At 43.6% G+C, this 20,681-nt stretch overlaps 1 protein-coding gene across 8 annotated transcripts in view; it reads right to left on the bottom strand.

Moving 5' to 3' along the window:
• LOC106566759 (nuclear pore membrane glycoprotein 210) overlaps positions 1-20,681 on the bottom strand; it is a 50,116-nt gene that overhangs the window by 17,279 nt on the left and 12,156 nt on the right. For 5 of the 8 annotated variants that reach the window (XR_001319935.2, XR_006758516.1, XR_006758515.1 and 2 more), the window contains exons 7-31: positions 19,799-19,931; positions 19,383-19,541; positions 18,543-18,611; positions 18,308-18,414; positions 17,385-17,525; positions 17,087-17,224; positions 16,630-16,785; positions 16,182-16,383; positions 15,512-15,657; positions 12,788-13,006; positions 12,441-12,614; positions 11,992-12,184; positions 11,736-11,842; positions 10,665-10,769; positions 10,004-10,105; positions 9,576-9,704; positions 9,083-9,210; positions 8,780-8,915; positions 8,627-8,689; positions 5,913-6,092; positions 5,729-5,809; positions 5,452-5,583; positions 4,956-5,114; positions 4,279-4,370; positions 3,880-4,054 (exon numbers count right to left, since the gene is read on the bottom strand). Coding sequence is in view for 5 of the 8 variants with exons in the window: in XM_014135123.2 (XP_013990598.2) it covers positions 3,880-4,054; positions 4,279-4,370; positions 4,956-5,114; positions 5,452-5,583; positions 5,729-5,809; positions 5,913-6,092; positions 8,627-8,689; positions 8,780-8,915; positions 9,083-9,210; positions 9,576-9,704; positions 10,004-10,105; positions 10,665-10,769; positions 11,736-11,842; positions 11,992-12,184; positions 12,441-12,614; positions 12,788-13,006; positions 15,512-15,657; positions 16,182-16,383; positions 16,630-16,785; positions 17,087-17,224; positions 17,385-17,525; positions 18,308-18,414; positions 18,543-18,611; positions 19,383-19,541; positions 19,799-19,931 (3,426 nt within the window). In the remaining 3 variants the exon portion in view is untranslated. The remainder of the gene's footprint in view (positions 1-3,879; positions 4,055-4,278; positions 4,371-4,955; positions 5,115-5,451; positions 5,584-5,728; positions 5,810-5,912; positions 6,093-8,626; positions 8,690-8,779; positions 8,916-9,082; positions 9,211-9,575; positions 9,705-10,003; positions 10,106-10,664; positions 10,770-11,735; positions 11,843-11,991; positions 12,185-12,440; positions 12,615-12,787; positions 13,007-15,511; positions 15,658-16,181; positions 16,384-16,629; positions 16,786-17,086; positions 17,225-17,384; positions 17,526-18,307; positions 18,415-18,542; positions 18,612-19,382; positions 19,542-19,798; positions 19,932-20,681) is intronic. The other 3 variants (XM_014135125.2, XM_045693060.1, XM_014135126.2) reach the window with 3 other exon arrangements.

Raw genomic sequence — 20,681 nt, 5'->3', positions numbered from 1 at the left:
ATGACACAAGTCATTTTTCCAACTATTGTTTACAGACAGATTATTTCTTATAATTCACTGTATCACAATTCCAGTGGGTCAGAAGTTTACATACACTATGTTGACTCTTTAAACAGCTTGGAAAATTCCAGAAAATGATGTCATGGCTTTAGAAGCTTCTGATAGGCTAATTGACATAATTTGAGTCAATTGGAGGTGTACCTGTGGATGTATTTCAAGGCCTACCTTCAAACTCAGTGCCTCTTTGCTTGACATCATGGGAAAATCATAAGAAATCAGCTAAGACCTCAGAAAAAAATTGTACACCTCCATAAGTCTGGTTCATCCTTGGGAGAAATTTCCAAACGGCTGAAGGTACCATGTTCATCTGTACTGTTACGTTCCACAGTTTCTGTGTTGTGGGTCTGTATGTATATATTTTCAGGATGGCTTCCTGGATCCCCCAAGCAGCTGATTGGTCGGCCCCATCAACGATTGGAGCTGACCCCACCCTTTCGTCAGATACAGCTGTCTGCAATTACAAACTCCTTCTCCAGCTTTACAAAAGCCAGTGTTCCATTGTTAGGAGAGAAAGCTTCTTTGATGTCCTGTGTTGGTTGTTGCTCAGAGACAGGTTTTGTAAAGTATTTTGTAGCTAGTCCTGCTAAGGTATGTTTGTCAAGGACTGTGTTTTTGATTATTGAAATTGTTCACTTTATGTTAGTAATTATTCTGTTTTTGTTCCCAGGGGAAGGGTAAGGCACCTTGTGAGTGCTTAGGCAAGAGGCCTGCGGGCATACATATACCCATAGTGTGCATAGACAGACTACATACTAAGTAAGACTTGGGCGGACCACCCCCTGTAGTTTGGTTTGTGCGCCAGGTGGTGTTAAGGTTAGGTAGGTAGGAGAGAGGACTAACTTTCTTTGGTTCCGTCCAGCCCCTTTTCCCCACATTACCGTGTTAAGGAAATAAATTCCCAGTAAACTAATATTCCCTGCCTCTGTCATCCTTACCCGCACCTACAATCACATACCTCTTCCACTCCACGGGGAGTTGAGTGTAGCAGGGTGTTGCGTTCCCTCCAAGAGGCGTGCGTAACATGTACAAACAATAGTACACAGGTATAAACACCATGGGACCACGCAGCCGTCAAACCGCTCAGGAAGGAGACACGTTCTGTCTCCTACAGATGAACGTACTTTGGTGCGAAAAGTGCAAATCAATCCCAGAACAACAGCAAAGGACTTTGTGAAGATGCTGAAGGAAACAGGTACAAACATTTCTATATCCACAGTAAAACGAGTCCTATATCAACATAACCTAAAAGGCCGCTCAGCAAGGAAGAAGCCACTGCTCCAAAACCTCCATAAAAAAGCAAGACTATGGTTTGCAAATGCCGACATAGGAAATACTTTTTGGAGAAATTTCCTCTGGTCTGATGAAACAAAATTAGAACTGTTTTGCCATAATGACCATCGTTACGTTTGGAGGAAAAAGGGGATGTTTGCAAGCCAAAGAACACCATCCCAACTGTGAAGCACGAGGGTGGCAGCCTCATGTGGGGGTGCTTTGCTGCAGGAGGGACTGGTTCACTTCACAAAATAGATGGCATCATGTGGAAGAAAAATTATGTGGATATATTCAAGCAACATCCAAAGACATCAGTCAGGAAGTTAAAGCTTGGTCGCAAATGGGTCTTCCAAATGGACAATGACCCCAAGCATACTTCCAAAGTTGTGGCAAAATGGCTTAAGGACAACAAAGTCAAGGTATTGGAGTGGCCATCACAAGCTCTGACCTCAACCTTCTACAAAACTTGTGGGCAGAACTGAAAAAGCATGTGCGAGCAAGGAGGCCTACAAACCTGACTCAGTTACACCAGCTCTGTCAGGAGGAATGGGCCAAAATTTACCTAACTTATTGTGGGAAGCTTGTGGAAGGCTACCCGAAGCCTTTGATCCAAGCTAAACAATTTAAAGGAAATGCTACCAAATACTAATTGAGTGTATGTGAACTTCTGACCCACTGAGAATGTGATGAAAGAAATAAAAAGCTGAAATAAATCATTCCACTATTTTTCTGACATTTCACATTCTTAAAATAAAGTGGTGATCCTAACTGACCTAAGACACGGATTTTTTACAAGGATTAAATGTCAAGAATTGTGAAACTGAGTTTAAATGTATTTGGCTAAGGTGTATGCGAACTTCCGACTTCAACTGTATGCATGAAAATCTGTTGCCAATTGGATGGAAACCTAGCTATAGACAGCAATGTAAGAGAATACGCTTAGACCACGCTTGTGTCCCTGAACTATTGGGGGGGGTCAAAAAAGTAACAGTCAGTATCTGATGTGGCCACCAGCTGCATTAAGTACTGCCGTGCATCTCCTCATGGACTGCACCAGATTTGCCCGTTCTTGCTGTGAGATGTTACCCCACTCTTCCACCAAGGCACCTGCAAGTTCCTGGACATTTCTGGGGGGAATGGCCCTAGCCCTCACCCTCCGATCCAACAGGTCCCAGATGTGCTCAATGGGATTGAGATCCGGGCTCTTCGCTGGCCATGGCAGAACACTGACATTCCGGTCTTGCAGGAAATCACGCACAGAACTTGCAGTATGGCTGGTGGCATTGTCATGCTGGAGAGTCATGTCAAGTAGAGCCTGCAGGAAGGGTACCACACGAGGGAGGAGGATGTCTTCCCTGTAATGCACAGTATTGAGATTGCATGCAATGACAACAAGCTCAGTCAGATGATGCTGTGACACACCGCCCCAGACCATGACAGACCCTCTACCTCCAAATCGATCCCTCTCCAGAGTACAGGCCTCGGTGTAACGCCCATTCCTTCGACGATAAAGGCGAATCCGACCATCACCCCCTGGTGAGACAAAACCGTGACTCGTCAGTGAAGAGCACTTTTTGCCAGTCCTGTCTGGTCCAGCGACGGTGGGTTTGTGCCCATAGGCGACGTTGTTGCCGGTGATGTCAGGTGAGGACCTTACAACAGGCCTACAAGCCCTCAGTCCAGCCACTCTCAGCCTATTGTGGACAGTCTGAGCACTAATGGAAGGATGGTGCATTCCTGGTGTAAATTTGGTAGTTGCCATCCTGTACCTGTCCCGCAGGTGTGATGTTTGGATGTTCCGATCCTGTGCAGGTGTTACACGTGGCCTGCCACTGCGAGGACGATCAGCTGTCCGGCCTGTCTCCCTGTAGCGCTGTCTTAGGCGTCTCACAGTACAGACATTGCAATTTATTATCCCGGCCACATCTGCAGTCCTCATGCCTCCTTGCTGCATGCCTAAAGCACGTTCACGCAGATGAGCAGGGACCCTGGGCATCTTTCTTTTGGTGTTTTTCAGAGTTAGTAGAAAGGCCTCTTTAGTGTCCTAAGTTTTCATAACTTTGACCTTAATTCCCTACCGTCTGTAAGCTGTTAGTGTCTTAACGACCGTTCCACAGGTGCATGTTCATTCATTTTTCATGGTTCATTGAACAAGCCTGGGAAACAGTGTTTAAACCCTTTACAATGAAGATCTGTGAAGTTATTTTGATTTTTACAAATTATTTTTGAAGACATGTTCCTGAAAAAGGGACGTTTCTTTTTTTGCTGAGTTTATGAGATACGGTAAATTTAGGATGATATGGATAGAACTTGAAGTTCTTTAAACTAAATAAAGCCAACTTAATCCAGAAATTGTGAAAGACAACTTTACATGTACGAATGTGAGTTGAATGCATTCAGTTGTACAACTGACTAGGTATCCCCTTTCCATTGATCTATTCATGGATTATAGTGTACTGTGTTATTTCTCATTCCTTGCACTGTGTTTATTTGCCGTAGGGACAACAAAGATTCATAGAATTGAAGTAAGGAGCCACTGGGTCTCACCTTCACTGCGAGGACCAGTGTTTGATTGACACCGAAGGTCTCCTGTGAGGTCACCAGCAGGGAGGAGGAGCCAGTGAGAGAGCCAGAGGACAGGAGGCCCTTCTCATCCACTTGGACAATGGTAGCCTGGTTGGGACAATCCAGCACCCGGTAGGACAGAGAACCTACACCGTCCCTGTTTACACACACCATGGGAGAAGACACCAGAGTTAGTAGACTTGTATCTTCTGGAGACGACTCAAACGGTTGTTTTAATAGTCAAGAGTAGAGCACTATAAAGGATATGGTGTCATTTGAGATGGAACCTAAGAGTTCATGTGTAGTGTTCAGTGGAAAATTGTGTGTTCAAAGTGTCTTAGGTTAAGACAAAGGGGTGTTGGTCGGCCCCTCTAACATTACCTGCTGGTCTGGAGTTTGAGCCCAGAGTTGGGAGCCATCAGTATGTCCTTAGCCTCCATGGCTGGGTTAAGCATGTGCAGCTTGTCATAAACCTTGATCAAAGGGAAGAGTTGAGAGTAATAAACAGAGGTTTTTACCCATCCTTTGATGTATGGGTTTTCGTGACACAACATAGTATAATGCAGTTTGAAGCAGATGCACGACTCATCTGTCCTTCTTATTACTTTACAAAGTTAACTACCACAGAGAGACTCAAGGACCATATTCAGAGCTTCAATGATTCAGACTTCTCAGCATGTTGTTTTCTCTTGCAATGTTGGTTCACTTTCAGTTTGTTTTTAGGTGGAAGGGAACGCAAGGACAAGCGGAGGTCCATAAACAAGCACTATAAACCAAACCAGAAATACATGAGCCGTGTCATATATTTCTGAAACGGTGTGATCCAGCCACACAGAGTGATCCATCACAATGCTGTGTCCTGGGCTGAACCCTAAATCCGGACCTCTTAGCTAGCAGTACTGCTGACTTGAATTCTTCCCCTGACCTAGGCTAACAGGAGATTGGGATCTCTGGCCAAATCCGTCAAATAAGTACCACGGAGAAAAGAACCAGCAGTATGCCGGACTTGGTATCCAACTTCCTCTGGTATATTATAGGTATCTGCATAAGTATAGTACCTGCATCTGGAGTTCATCAATAAGCTCCAGTAGATTTCCCTCCAGTTGTCCAGCCTTGGTGTCAGTGACCTTTAGGACCACCTTGAGGCCGGTCCTTCCTTTAGTCTTCCCTGTCACACTCATCGCAAAGTTATGCTCCGGTTGGAGCTGGACGGAGGCCTGAACAGAGACGGATGTTTTATCAGTGAATGAAAGCAGAAATAGTGTTAGAAATATCAGATGTTGTTTCTCTAGTGAAGGTGGAGCGACATTTTGTCCTAATTCAGTCAGTCACTCTGATACAGAAGAATGAGAGGAGCTCAAAACAAAGACGTCTTATCTGACTCATCTATAACTGTAATCATACCAGTATAATTGTAATAATTTCCCATTACACCATTTATGGCTTCTTGTGGATTCAGTTGAAAACGATGGTGCTTGTGGACCCAAATGTATCTTCAGCGGCCCTTTGCCACTCATCAAGGAGAAAAACTCTAGATGAAAAAGTGGTTCCCACCTCGGCATGTCGTGATTGGAGTTCCAGGATGTCTCTCTTGGTGGTGGTCCAATGGAAGGTGAGGCCAGGCAGGGCGTTCCCAAATGAGAAGGGGGTCTGACTGCTGCTGAGCCCTATGACATATACAGGCATCTAGGTGAAGGGATAGGATGAGTCAACTCAGAGCAGGTCACCAGTCTTAATATTCACAATCTCATGCATCTTTCTTGGATTGAAGAATGTCCTGTGGACACTGTCAGAGACAATTTGAGATTACTGTTAATTTATCATGCGTTACCTGTGTCCCAGTCTTCATTCTGGTGATAGGGGCTTGGATGCGAATGGCCCTCAACTGCACAACTTCAACCTCTACTTGATCCTGTTCATAGAAAACACCAGCATAGAATTACATCGCTTTCAATTGGTGAAAAACAGGATTAAACACACATTGTATTTCAGCTGATGATGTACAGGTATTTTACCTGAGAGACAACAACAAGTTTCCCAGTCTCGGCATCGACAGCTTGAACCAGTCCTGTCACGGTGACGTTGCCAATGGCGACGCCCCTGACGTGACCTATGCCGTTAACAGACGCTATCTCCTCATTGGCCATGGAGAAGAGGATGTTGGACTGGGGCTGTGGGCCACCCTCGGATGTGATCTACAACATGGAGAGATGAGGTAAGGGGTGGTGTGTGTGTGCCATAAATATGCAGACTATCCGTTTCACATGACTGGCCTTGAGAATACCGACAGCGTGTTCATTAACTCTAGTCAATGTGAGGTCTTTAAATTGCTCAAGTCAATCAAATCCTCCATGGTCTGTTAGAATAATCAACACTGGAGAATTGGAGATTAAATCAACATGTCACTCACAGGGTTTGAGTATACCAAACATTAGGAACACCTTCCTAATATTGAGTTTTGCCTCAATTCGTCAGGCATGGACGCTACAAGGTGTTGAAAGGGTTCCACAGGGATGCTGGCCCATGTTGACTCCAATGCTTCCCACAGTTGTGTCAAGTTGGCTGGATGTCCTTTGGGTGGTTGGCCATTCTTGATACACACGGGAAACTGTTGAACATGAAAAACCCAGCAGCGTTGCAGTTCTTGACACAAACCTAGCATCTACCACCATACCCTGTTCAAAGGCATTTAAATATTTTGTCTTGCCCATTCACCCTGAATGACACCTATCCACAATCCATGACTCAATTGTCTGAAGGCTTAAAAATCCTTCTTTAACCTGTCTCCTCCCCTTCATCTACACTGTGGATTTAACCAGGGAATCAATAAGGGATCATAGCTTTCACCTGGATTCACCTGGTCAGTCTAATGGAAAGAGCAGTTCCTAATGTTTTGTATACTCAGTGTATATTTACAATTACTTAATGTTCAGCAATTAACTGGCATTTGGAGAGCTTCACAAATGACAAGAAGACAAATTAGCATTTGTTCCAACAGGTAAGCTGGAAAGACCTATTCGAAAGCATACAGTGGGGGGAAAAAAGTATTTGATCCCCTGCTGATTTTGTACGTTTGCCCACTTACAAAGAAATGATCAGTCTATAATTTTAATGGTAGGTTTATTTGAACAGTGAGAGACAGAATAACAACAAAAAATCCAGAAAAACGCATGTCAAAAATGTTATAAAAGGATTTGCATTTTAATGAGGGAAATAAGTATTTGACCCCTTGCAAAACATGACTTAGTACTTGGTGGCAAAACCCTTGTTGGCAATCACAGAGGTCAGACCTTTCTTGTAGTTGGCCACCAGGTTTGCACACATCTCAGGAGGGATTTTGTCCCACTCTACTTTGCAGATCTTCTCCAAGTCATTAAGGTTGAGGCTGACGTTTGGCAACTCGAACCTTCAGCTCCCTCCACAGATTTTCTATGGGATTAAGGTCTGGAGACTGGCTAGGCTAGGCCACTCCAGGACCTTAATGTGCTTCTTCTTGAGCCACTCCTTTGTTGCCTTGGTCGTGTGTTTTGGGTCATCGTCATGCTGGAATACCCATCCACGACCCATTTTCAATGCCCTGGCTGAGGGAAGGAGGTTCTCACCCAAGATTTGACAGTACATGGCCCCGTCAAATGATGCGGTGAAGTTGTCCTGTCCCCTTAGCAGAAAAACACCCCCAAAGCATGTTTCCACCTCCATGTTTGACGGTGGAGATGGTGTTCTTGGGGTCATAGGCAGCATTCCTCCTCCTCCAAACACGGCAAGTTGAGTTGAAGCCAAAGAGCTCCATTTTGGTCTCATCTGACCACAACACTTTGACCCAGTTGTCCTCTGAATCATTCAGATGTTCATTGGCAAACTTCAGACGGGCATGTATATGTATTCTTGAGCAGGGGGACCTTGCGGGCGCTGCAGGATTTCAGTCCTTCATGGCGTAGCGTGTTACCAATTGTTTTCTTGGTGACTATGGTCCCAGCTGCCTTGAGATCATTGACAAGATCCTCCCGTGTAGTTCTGGGCTGATTCCTCACTGTTCTCATGATCATTGCAACTCCACGAGGTGAGATCTTGCATGGAGCCCCAGGCCGAGGGATATTGACAGTTCTTTTGTGTTTCTTCCATTTGCGAATAATCACACCCAATGTTGTCACCTTCTCACCAAGCTGCTTGGCGATGGTCTTGTAGCCCATTCCAGCCTTGTGTAGGTCTACAATCTTGTCCCTGACATCCTTGGAGAGCTCTTTGGTCTTGGCCATGGTGGAGAGTTTGGAATCTGATTGATTGATTGCTTCTGTGGACGGGTGTCTTTTTTACAGGTAACAAGCTGCGGTTAGGACCACTCCCTTTAAGAGTGTGCTCCTAATCTCAGCTCGTTACCTGTATAAAACACACCTGCGAGCCAGAAATCTTTCTGATTGAGAGGGGGTCAAATACCTATTTCCCTCATTATAATGCAAATCAATTTAGAACATTTTTGACATGCATTTTTCTCAATATTTTTGTTGTTATTCTGTCTCTCACTGTTCATATAAACCTGCCATTAAAATTATAGACTGATCATTTCTTTGTAAGTGGGCAAACGTACAAAATCAGCAGGGGATCAAATACTTTTTCCCCCCACTGTATGGAGATTCAAATCATCTTCACAACTGGAAATTATCCAGACATAAGGGTTTTGCAAAGGCCAGGGTTCTCACAATAGTCCATATAACTGTAGAATCCAATTTACCTGGGTCATTGCTCCGATTATCAGAGTCATTTTCCTGGGGATCAGTTTGAATGGTGGAAAGACCTAGAAATACCGAAACAAATGACTGTCAACGACATCATACAACATGATTGGACAACAATGTTGAGTTATGTTCTTATGAAACCCTCCTACCTCTATTTTCTGAGGAGCAGATACAATCTTCCTTCCAGTTCTGTCTACTAGCATAGCAGAAACACTGGTCTGTCCAATAGCTAACCCTTTGACCAGGAAGATAGCAGTGTCCTTCTCTGAGAGATCTGACAATGCTCTGGGGTAAACACAACATGAATGGTGAACTGAAACTGAAATGCAGGCATAATATACGTGCCGAAGTGAGTGCAGGAGTCATTCTAAATCTGTTTTTCCATGACCAGTTGCACAGAGAGGATATATAACTTTATACTTATATGATTCAATCATGTAACGGTAACTTACTGCAGAGAGACGATGGCAGAAGTTACAGTGAGTTTCAAATTCATAAAGTGGAAATATTTGGCCAGGAAGGGCTTATTGTTGTCATCCAGAACCCTGACATGGGCTCTCACAGATTGACCAATCTCCACCTGCAAAAAACAAGTCAATGTTGTGTTACTAGGAAAAGCACTATTTGGGGATCTAATTTAATTAGTAAGTTACATAAAACAAAGTATATAAGCAGCTACACTCAAATGAGTTTAATTGGCATTAAAGGATCAACCAACATTCATAGCATCTTAATTCTATTTCCATTTCCTGAATACACACTTCACAGAAAACAAGGCTGTCCTGTTCCATAGCAAACCAGTGATACACAACCTTTGGAATTTCAGCATGACGCCATTTATTTATAAGGGCTAGTCAGACCAGAGGAATGTGTGAGAGATAACAGGGATTACAGTCAAGCTGGGTGTCTGCCCTGCAGGATAAAGTATTGAGGCTGGCCACTGACCTTGTCAACCAATCGGACATAAACCTCAAGGATGTCTGAGATGTGGACCGTAGCCGTAGCAGGGGCAGGGAGGGCCAGGCAGAGGTCATGAACCATCACCTGCACTGTCCCCGGCTGGACTGGAAGCACCTGGAGAGACCACAGTTATTAAAGGTTTTATGACATGTTTTCACTGAACTTGTCTATGTGTTAAAACAAAGGCACAAGGATGTCCTGGTGCTTTCATCAATGCTACATTCATTCAAAGTATCACGTCATTTACAATAGCATTAGAAAGTAAGATGTTAAGAGACCAAAAGAGGTATAAGACCTAGGAAGGCAGTTATACAACATCACATCAGACAAATATGTAACCATGGTATGCTAATCCTATAGAAGTACATTCAAACAGAGTATTGTCATTCTGAGTGTTCCATGTTTCTCCTCACCTCAGCAGATCCCTGGGCCTCTTTGTGCACCACGTATGCTATCCCGCCAACACTGGTGTTGACAAAGAAATACCCAGATCCCTCCCACAGGGCCAGGTCAGCCTGGAGGACACCGCAGGAGAAGCCATAGATGAAAGCGTGATACCACAATGGACAAGATGACAAAGAAGAAGCCCAAGGCCCATCACAATATCAGATGAAATGTACTGTAGCCCATGAAGTGTAACATCAATACATTGTGGTTCACATGCTTTTCACATCATAAGCCACAAGTAATAATAGTGAGATAATCCATGCTGATAAAACCTTGTGATGAAGGGCCCCTGTGTGTAATATTTCAAGGCATCATAATCCAGCGCTATCAGCTAGATGGTATCTGTGAGCCGTCAGCGATACGGAGGGAGACTGAATGAGGGGTTTACATGGCAGGTAGTGACCTCAGTAAGAGGATTACAGAGCGTGAGACGGGTCAAAGGTCAGACAGGATTAAGATAGTAGTGGCCAGTGAGGGAAGAGTGGAGGACCATAGAAATGGGATACATGGAGAAGATATCACTTTTGACAGTGACGGATGGGATAGGTCACATTGTATTCTGTCAGCTCTATAACTTACATTTCTATCCATTTCTTCTGAACATTTCACACAGGCCCCAGTTCTTACCCGCACGTTAGGGTGGTTGTATATGGTGACAGCTTCAGGACTGACTGTCAAGTCCTCCACCAATAGGAGCTCCAGAGTGGCTGAGACAGGGGTCAGAGGGTCAAACTGCCAGGAAGAGGGAGATAAAACAGGACGGGCGCCATGGTTACAGGTGTAAATGTCATGCCAAAAGAGTAACAAGATGAGATTACCCTACATGACGGTGTTCTTACAAAGTTGAGTTCTGTGGTGAAAGTCAAGTGAAATCATAGTGTTAGTGTAAACGGCAAAATTAATATTATATATAATATTTGTACAGTTCTTTGAAGATCTGACTTTTGCCTCTCGTGTCTTGTGTAGTTATCGCAACCTCTAAACTGATTAAAATGTTTATTTTCTGTGGTCACAGAGACAGACTTATTCAGCCAATGGCACTCTTCCTTTTATTTATTTTAACCTTTATTTAACTAGGCAAGTCAGTTAAGAACAAATTCATATTTACAATGACAGCATACAAAAAAGGTCTGCGGCGGGGGCTGGGATTAAAATGTTTTAAAAATGTAGGACAAAACACACATTACGACAAGAGAGACAACACAACCCTACATAAAGAGAGACCTAAGACAACAACATAGCATGGCAGCAACACAACAACATGGTAGCAACACAACATGGTACAAACATTATTGGGCACAGACAACAGCACAAAGGGCAAGAAGGTAGAGACAACAATACATCACAAAAAGCAGCCACAAATGTCAGTAAGAGTGTCCATGATTGAGTCTCAATGAAGAGATGGACATAAAATTGTCCAGTGTGAGTGTTTGTTGCAGCTCGTTCCAGTCGCTAGCTGCAGCGAACTGAAAAGAGGAGCGGCCCAGGGATGTGTGTGCTTTGGGGACCTTTAACAGAATGTGACTGGCAGAACGGGTGTTGTATGTGGAAGATGAGGGCTGCAGTAGATATCTCAGCCAGTCACAGGAGGAAGTGAAAAAGACTAAAAATGAACACAACGGCTCTCAAATGAGTTGCTTGTCTAACCACATAAGATAAAAGGTGTTGTTTCTCTGCTATAGGTTGTGTTTGTCTTACCGGACTGAGAACCTTAGCAGCCTCAAGGTGGGGGGCCTGGTAACCCAGAGCTGTTACTGTTATAGCAGCAATCCCAGACTGGTGGTGGACAAGGACCACCTGACGACCTAACAGACAAGATGACATTTCTGTTGGTCAAAGCTATTGAAATAGCCTGCAAAAACCTGGTATTTTACCTGATTTCACCTGGTATTAGATTAAAGAATAACGACAAAAGCAAACAAGGATACCATCATGAGCATGATCAAAGCCGTACCATGAAGTCTCTTCTGTTTGTTGCTGTCCTCTAGTAGTTCCAGTTCCATAGGCATGGTGGGCTCAATGCTGGCCAGGGATACCTTGGTCGACTCCCAGACGATACTCAGAGAGCTGAAGTTGTCAAACTTCCTGCCTTGCTGGTCAAAGGCAGCCAGGTCCAGCACAGGGTTGTGGTAGTTTGAGACAGGCACCTGCAACAAATAATGTTACAATGTAGTTCTCTTTCTATGTTACAGTAAACATAGAATCACTGTGTAAAATGTACCATCAGTGAGGAAGACATTCAATTTAATACACTTTATTTATTCCCTCAGGAGCAATTAAGGCAGAAAGACAAACTTGACATGACCTTGGGTCTTTAGTTTTTTTTGTCTCGCTAGCTCCTGTGGCAAATGTGTTAGTATGTGTGCTGTGTCAACACTGCCTGCTTTGCTCTCTTTTCCTCACCAGTTGTTTGTTCTGTTGCAGCAGAGGGCAGGTGAGGTCCAGCTGGGGACTGATGTACACAGGCACCAAGGTGAGGCGAGAGGGAGGGGCGCACACAAACTTCACCACCGCCGGCTCCACCGCAGGATAGGGATTGGTCAGACTGGGCTGGTTCCCCACGGTTACTGCCAATATCTAGAAAGATGGTTATAACACGTTTATTAACTGTTCATAACACATACTACTGGTGTGTCACAATTTCATCTACAGTGCATCTCAAAGAGCTAAAAAGTCAGTTTAAAGCCCAGGGTACTGAACAAGTAGGTACCGAACAAGGAAAAGCCCATAGGAAAAGCCCATTCCCTCACCTGTTCTCCTATGGCTCTACAGGTGGCTCTGAACCAGTGTCGGAGGTAGCTACGGGAGGTGGACCCGGTCAGAGCCAGCCTAACCCCGTTGTCATCCTCAGCCTTCAGGTTCAGGAAGAACTTGGAGGGCTCTAGAATCCATGGCTTGGGGCCGCCCTCAAACAGCATGAGCTTAGAGGAGCCCAGGGTCACCAAGGCAACAGAGGCAGGGTCCACAGCCTGGACAGGACAACAGGTAAAGCACAGGTCAGTGAATGGAGAAGTGGTATATTTTGTAGAGTCAAATTATATTTCATGAAGCACATTTATTGCATTCTGCCTCCACATTTGTTAGATGTCTTTCAGATAAAGCCCTGAGGTCACTGCCAATCCTAAATGATTCAACTCCAGGAGGTTTTTCAACCCTCTCTGGGGAGAGTGGATGAATGTGTTCAAGTCAGACAGCCAAACTGGGTCAAGGAGGTAGACAGACAACATGGTGAAAGGTTGGTAAATGCTACAATATTTATGAGGAGAGCGTGAACTGCAAGAGCCGAGCCGTAGTTCTTGGAGTAAGAGTAATGGCAAGTCTGCCCAACTTGTTTCGCTTTACATCCCAAAATAAAACAATTTCCTGTTAGTGTACTGAGCACTGTTTTAGCATGCACTCAGGTTAATGGGATGAAAACCCATAGGCATGGAATAGAGCATGCATGACAGAATGGAAATGGCGCTCTCCATAATGACTCTTAGCTTGACATAAATTGTCTATTCTATGGCCGAGTTGACATCAATTCCATTACAGTGCAATACTTGAGACAAAGCAGCAGGAAGAAGTAAATCAGTGTATCCAGTGCATGAGGGCATAATTACAAATGCACAGAACACTGAGGAAACCCAGGAAGAGGTTATTTAATGCTAGCTCATCCTTGCTCTTCTGTACTGATTGCAGAGAGATAAAGAAAGTGTGTGTTGTATTGTGAAAGTGTGTGTGTGTGTGTGTGTGTGTGTGTGTGTGTGTGTGTGTGTGTGTGTGTGTGTGTGTGTGTGTGTGTGTGTGTGTGTGTGTGTCCCAATCTTGCTGATTAAGAGAAAGGCTAATTGATGCTCCGGGGAGAGTTGGCGAGGAGAGTGACTGAAGATCATTGGGTAGACTTTAGACAGGATCATTCACAACAGAGCACAGGTAAAGGACCACTCATCAGGGTGTGTAGGTGCATTTTTTACAAATACAAAAGTAGGAAACAGAGAAATCTTATGATGAGTCTTATGATGCAAAATCCATTATACGGGGATGATTGCTGTATCTTGAAAGTTACTTATCTTGAAAACTTGATTGCTGACAAGCAAAACATTTTGGGACCATGTCAACAATAGACTAATGAAACAAATACCAAAATACAGTTTTTGATTGGAATTTTCCTTTAAATAACACTCTTTTTGTGAACAAATGTTTCATTTTATCATTATAACAATGCAAGTAGAAACGTGAAAATCGCTTTGGGAAATCTGGTGCAGCTCAAGTCTACTACATAACCCACAATGCAATGCTCTCTCTGGGCTAGCTGCTATCTAGCTAGAAAAAGATGGCTACACACAATAATACCAAAGTAAATATCAGCATGTGAAGTAGCTAGCTTAGCTATAAAAATCGTCTAAAACTGCACTATCAATTTAGGAGTCTTAATCACGGAGTTCAACTTGCAGTTTCTCTCTGCTACTGAGCTATAAACGGCATCTCTGCCCAGTGCAAGAGCACAGTAATGTTGCTTTCCCACAAAGATACTTTTGAGGAGATGGGAAACTCCATCAGAAACGTACTAACGCCCATCGTGTACTTTACCCATGAGTCATCAATGGGCCTCACAGTGCATTCTGGGTGATTCTGGGACAAGGAGAGCACTCCTTCAAGGAGTCAATTGGGCATTAGCTCAAAAACTGAACAATAGCATGAATTCAGGGCACAAGTTGTACAACATTGCAAATATTTTCCAAGACGTGAGATAAATAACTTGTTCTCTGTAATATTGTATAGCCTTGGAATCGTGACATTAAGTACTTTCGAGGACAATAATCAGGTTCCTCAACTCATACCCTGACTTTGAGAAGGGATTGCATGACGATTATCTTAGCAACCGTGTGACGAAGAATGACAACATGAATGTGATGGGTCGACAGTCAGTTGGGTGGGAAGTTTCTCCCTTCTTTGCCCAATGAGATTCTCATCTCCTCCTTTCTGTAATATCTCAGTTTCCCACAGACAGAGCACATTGCGACATGGTACTTGGAGAAAGATTTTAGATTGAGCACATCGAAGAGAAATATGTACCTTGTCTTGAAAACGGACGGATGTGTTCTAGACAGTATGCCCATACCATCTATTGGCTGATTTGGCGATCTGGAGTGCAGGTAATCGTTTTAAAAGCCTGAAATGTGATTCTCCCCCCCCAGCAACGACAATTATGTAGCTATGACACATTCCTAGACGGTGTCCAGATTTTCACAGATGCACCACTTAGAAGTTAAATCATGGGGAAATGTTTTATTTTACCCACTGACAGAACAAAGGTTTTCACCAAATTGACAGGAGTTTCATGATTTTTATATCTGGGGGTAGATTACCCCTTTAACCTTAAGTTTCTTTGTGTCCCTTCGATAGGGGAAAAGATTTAAGTAAACCAATATGAAATCCATGTGTGTGAATAGGCCATGCCCTCAGGTACAGGTACAGGGGCATAGACTCACTTTGAGTGGTGGGTAGGCAGCGATGGTGATCTTGGCACTGAGGTAGACATTGCCGTGGGTGTAGCTGACCGTTAGGGCTGTGTATCCTGTGGCTAGAGCCTGGGCCCTTACCCCACTGCAGTGGTTCTGCCCTGGAGCCAGTCTACCTGTAGGGAAGGAAGGAGGGAGGGGGAGAAAGAGAGAGCGAGAGTCATATGGCTGCAATCCCAGTCCTAGAGGACCAAATTCTGCCATCTTTCATACACATCTCTTATCCAACATCTCTTATCCAACACAGACAACAATATGTCCCAGGCAAGCAATAACATATATCAAGGAAGGCAATTGAAGTGGTAGATCTTATGTTCTTCCGTGGATCAAGAGAGCTTTGAGGGAAATTAAAACCATATTGCCAATATGAGAAGGATAAACTGAACACTACAGAGGGTCTTTGTGAAGGCTCTGCCCCCCAGCTAGGTACATTTACAGTTTTTTTTGTCATTTAGCAGAAGCTCTTATCCAGAGCAATTAGGGTTAAGTGCCTTTCTCAAGGGTACAGACAGATTTTTCACCTAGTCGGCTCGTAACTTTTTTCGGTTACTGGCCCAACGCTCTTAACTGTTAGCCTACCTGCCGCCACAGGTACAGTACTGTCAGAGTTTTATGACCCAAGCGTGGGGGCGTTTCTCACCCTCCAGCAGCTGGAACACCCCCTGGTTCTCCTCCTCCACCTGCAGGTCAATGTGGCTGCAGTCGCTCAGCATCACCCGTTCCTCTCCTCCCCCCTCCCCTAGCAGGCCAAAGATCCGGAGGGGCAGCTCCAGCGCAAGGCGCACGCGGGCCTCCACCGGGCAGGGAGAGAAATCCATCCCCACGGGCTCCACCACGTACACCTGGGTGTGGGGGTTAAGAGGACAGTGAGACAGGTCAGAAGAAACAGCTGAAGTCCAGACAATGTTCTTCATTTTCTATGGATTTGTTTAATTATTTTCATTGACGTATAATGTTTGGAAACATGTTAACAACGACTAACTAGTACAGTTGATAAAGATGTAAGATATGTAACTATACAATTCACTGCATTGACCAGTGATCCTTCACATCCTGTAAAATGAGTTAGGGGAGGGCTATACGGTCACCTTCATCGTTCCATAGTGCATTGGGTTGCGGACATCATGGGCGTATACCACACTGACGCCAATGTCACTGACGGTCGTCATCACTCCTTTCACTGTCACCGTGGCAACGGCTAGGTTAGAGGAGGACCAGCTGAAATTCCCACTGCCTCCAGCTGCCTGGGACACAATGCAACATGGGTAAATATTGACACAGAGTCTGCAATACATCAAGTTCAAGAGACACTCTAACTTGTATCTGTCATTCTAAGTCAGTGTCTGGCCTTATACAAATTAGTAGGTAGTTATAAGAAATAGCGAAAGAAGATTCACAAAATGTCTAAATATAAAATATTATACACAAACACAGAACTTGACGGAAGTGATGTGTAATTCACTGTGGCTGATGTGAGAGATTCTTCAGCATGAGTTCCAACAGAAATAACAGTGAACATATGTTGTATTTAACAGGGACAAATACCCGTATTGTGTACTGGTAGGCTCCAACCTTGGGCTGCCATGGAAACGTGAGGATACTGGGACTGAGGACTATGGGATTGTAGATTTCTACATCCTGTTCATTGTGGACTGGGTTTGCCAGCTCATGGACTCCTCCATCCTAGAACACAAACACAACCTTGTTAAGACATAGCCAGGCTGTTTCTAACTAATGATCATGATCTCTCACAATTCTATAAGATAGCATAAAGTATTAAAGTAAGATAACAACTAATAAAAAATCTGCAAAGAAACTAATCCAAGGTTTCTACAAAACTCACATGATCCACTACAGATTTGAGTGTAGCATCAATTAGTGTTAGCCCGTTGTTCAAAGCCTTGACACGGTGGTAGGACCCATTCAGGGAGGACTCTAGAATCTCAAAGTACTCATCTGGAAACACAGCTTCGATCCTGATGTTCTGCAAGCACAAACAATCAAGATAGTAGCACTTAAAAATACAGAGGGGAATGAGAGAGTGAACAACTGTTTTAAAGGCCCAGTGCAGTCTAAAAGCGTGATTTTCCTACGATTTATATACATTTCCACACTATTAGGTTGGAATAATACTGAAATTGTGAAAATTATGATGACGCCCTTTTAATGTAAGAGCCGTTTGAAAAGACTGCCTCAATTTCTGGAGTTTTGGCGTGCCTGGGAACATCACCAGCCGGTAAATTAGTTAGACCATTAAGAAACCTCTCTGCCAACCACAGGTCATTTTCCTTTTTCCCCCACCCCACTCAAACCACTCCCAGACAGTCCTGGCAAAATTCTTGCTTGAGAAATTGCTCATTGCTGTGCAGGCATTTTTGTATATTTTTGACCATTTTAATTGAAAACATACACAGTATGGTATCTAATTGTTACACAGAAATCATTTGATATTGAGATAAAAAAAAGCTGCATTGGACCTCTAAAAGTGTGGAAAAAACCTAACCATTAAAGAGAGGACAGTGCATACAATCTGGCTGAGATGATAACATAGAAACTCCATAAAAAATTCAAAATGTTCCTTTCCAGTATTTGAATGTGTCCCAGCTATAGCTCAGTCTGCAGTTGATTAGACATCAAGAGGGATATGCCAAACTATTTAACAAAAAAAATCTAGTTTCCATTTTATAAGAGGGAGTGCGACAGTGTTTTGACAAACATAACAAACAATGGTGTAGAATTAAGACAACTTAGGCTGAGCTTACTTACATCGGATAAGTAAATCCTATTGCTTGACTTGTCAAACACTTCGATGAGGATATTATACACTCGTCCTGTTTCTAGAACCCAGCTCTCTACAGGATTCATCGTCAATCCTGGTAAAACAGGTTATAATTTGAACTGAAACAGGATATGTAGTTCAGAAATCACTCAATAACTGACAATGGTTTACTTTAAATGCTTCACTAATGCACAAGGATGAACAAAACGCATGCAGCCATACCCAAGTATACCGGTTCCACAACATACAGAGTCCCGTTGGGCATGCGAGACACCCTTTGCATGCGAAGGCCTGAGCAATTGTTAAGGACAATAAAGTTAGGTTATACAAAGAGAGGCATACAGGGACCATTTTAAGCACAGTTTAAATCTTGTGTTTGTCAAATGCACAATACAACCTGCTGGGATAAGTCTTAAGTAGTGAGCTTTAGCTAGACATGTTCCCCCCCAGACTGTCAAGTCCTGTTATATTACTGCCCGTCTCTGCAAGCCACTGAGAACGATATGAGAGAACGGAACACTCAACTTACCTAATCATGAATCCCTACATGAACACCATTCATGGTACACACCATTCATGGTACACACCATTGTATGTCATTACATTAAAATAAACCAGTGGTTCTCCAACTTTTCAGACGGGTCCCCCTTCCATCATCGGGGAACATCCTATGCACATTTATTTTTTGCCATTTAAAAACTAAATTCCTGCAATTCTACACATTTTGCTATGGGGCAGGTATCATTTTTTACAGCTAACTTTCTGCAATTTTACACATTTTGCCATGAGTGACTCAAACATTACAACAAAATCAATGGGCTAAAAAACCTAGCTTAAAAACATTAGCTGACATGGACTAGTTGATCTGAACATTTCTTATAAATAGCTCTCCAAGGTCTGCCATGACAAGAGGAAAACTGCTGATGCACTACCCAATATATATTTTTTTTATATTTGTTTTAGATGCTGCTAATTACCAACTAATGTTATAGCACTGTAGAGGAGTCTCAGACCTAAACTGATCAAGATCATATGAAGTGTATGTTGTCTTAAAAAGGAAACTCTTGTGATCCAGCAGCACGTTGATGTGTCCCAGCTGCAGGGCGTTAACAGTGGAGGTGCTCTGGTCCAGACTAGCCACAGCCAGGTCAGTGTTTCCATCAGCACCAGCCACACCGTCCTGGAGGTACAGCTCATATTGATCACAGGGCATGGAGATCTCTGGAACACATTACCCTGGGTCAGCTCTTCATGATTTGTCTTCATTAACTATTTCTTACATAGATGGGATGGACAGTATACACCCTGAACTGTGATATGAATACCATCTAATCATTCTTGATACTACATTACTGTATCCAATGACACAATTCAATACTTTTCTAGACACCCTTTTTTGTGACTATTGTCGATACATCATTGGATTTGTAAATGCATAGAATGATATGCTTGACTGTATAGTGCAAGTTCAGACCCACCTGTGATCTTTCCCTGTCTGATCTTCTGGACCTTGTATTGGATGGATGTGCCCACCAGCAGGTAGACATCACATGCAGGGCTCAGCAGGATGTTCTCCAGAATCAGCAGTTTCACCTCTGCTGCACCTACATTCTTTGTGAAGGGTGGATATCATAGTTAAAGCACGGCGTACAAACGGCACATGCCATTTGCTACATCAAGAAACCAGACCAACTCCATTGCAGTATGATTCACACGCCATCAATAGCGACCAACCCTCAAAGGTACGCCTTTAATCAAATGTTTAATCTAAACTCTAGATCACATTTACTCCACACACAGAAACACATAAAGCTCTCCCTCCATTTGGCAAATATGACCATAACTTTATCTTCCTGATTCTTGCTTACAAGCAAAAACTCTAACAGGAAGTACCAGTGACACGCTCAATTCTGAAGTGGTCCAATGAAGCGAATGCTAAGCTACAGGACTGTTTTGCTAGCACAGACTGGAATATGTTCTGAGATTCATCCGATGGCATTAAGCAGTTTACCCCATCAGTTACCGGCTTCATTAATAAGTGCATCGATGACAACGTCCCCACAGTCACTGTACATACATATCCCAACCAGAAGCCATGGATTACAGGCAACATCCGGACTGATCTAAAGGCTAGAGCTGCCACTTTCAAGGAGCGGGACACTAACGCTGATAAGAAAGCCGGTGTGAGTAAGACCTTTAAACAGGTTAACATTCACAAGGCCACAGATCCAGATGGATTGCCAGGACGCCTACTGAGAGCATGACCAGCTGGCAAGTGTCTTCACTGACATTTTCAACCTCTCCCTGACCCAGTCTATAATACCTACATGTTTCAAGCAGACCACCATCGTCCTAAGGCTG

Source organism: Salmo salar, chromosome ssa13, assembly GCF_905237065.1.
Source record: "Salmo salar chromosome ssa13, Ssal_v3.1, whole genome shotgun sequence".
NCBI classification, from domain to species: domain Eukaryota; kingdom Metazoa; phylum Chordata; class Actinopteri; order Salmoniformes; family Salmonidae; genus Salmo; species Salmo salar.
The sequence above is the reverse complement of the archived record's forward strand: the minus strand, read 5'-3'. Positions and strand labels throughout refer to the sequence as shown.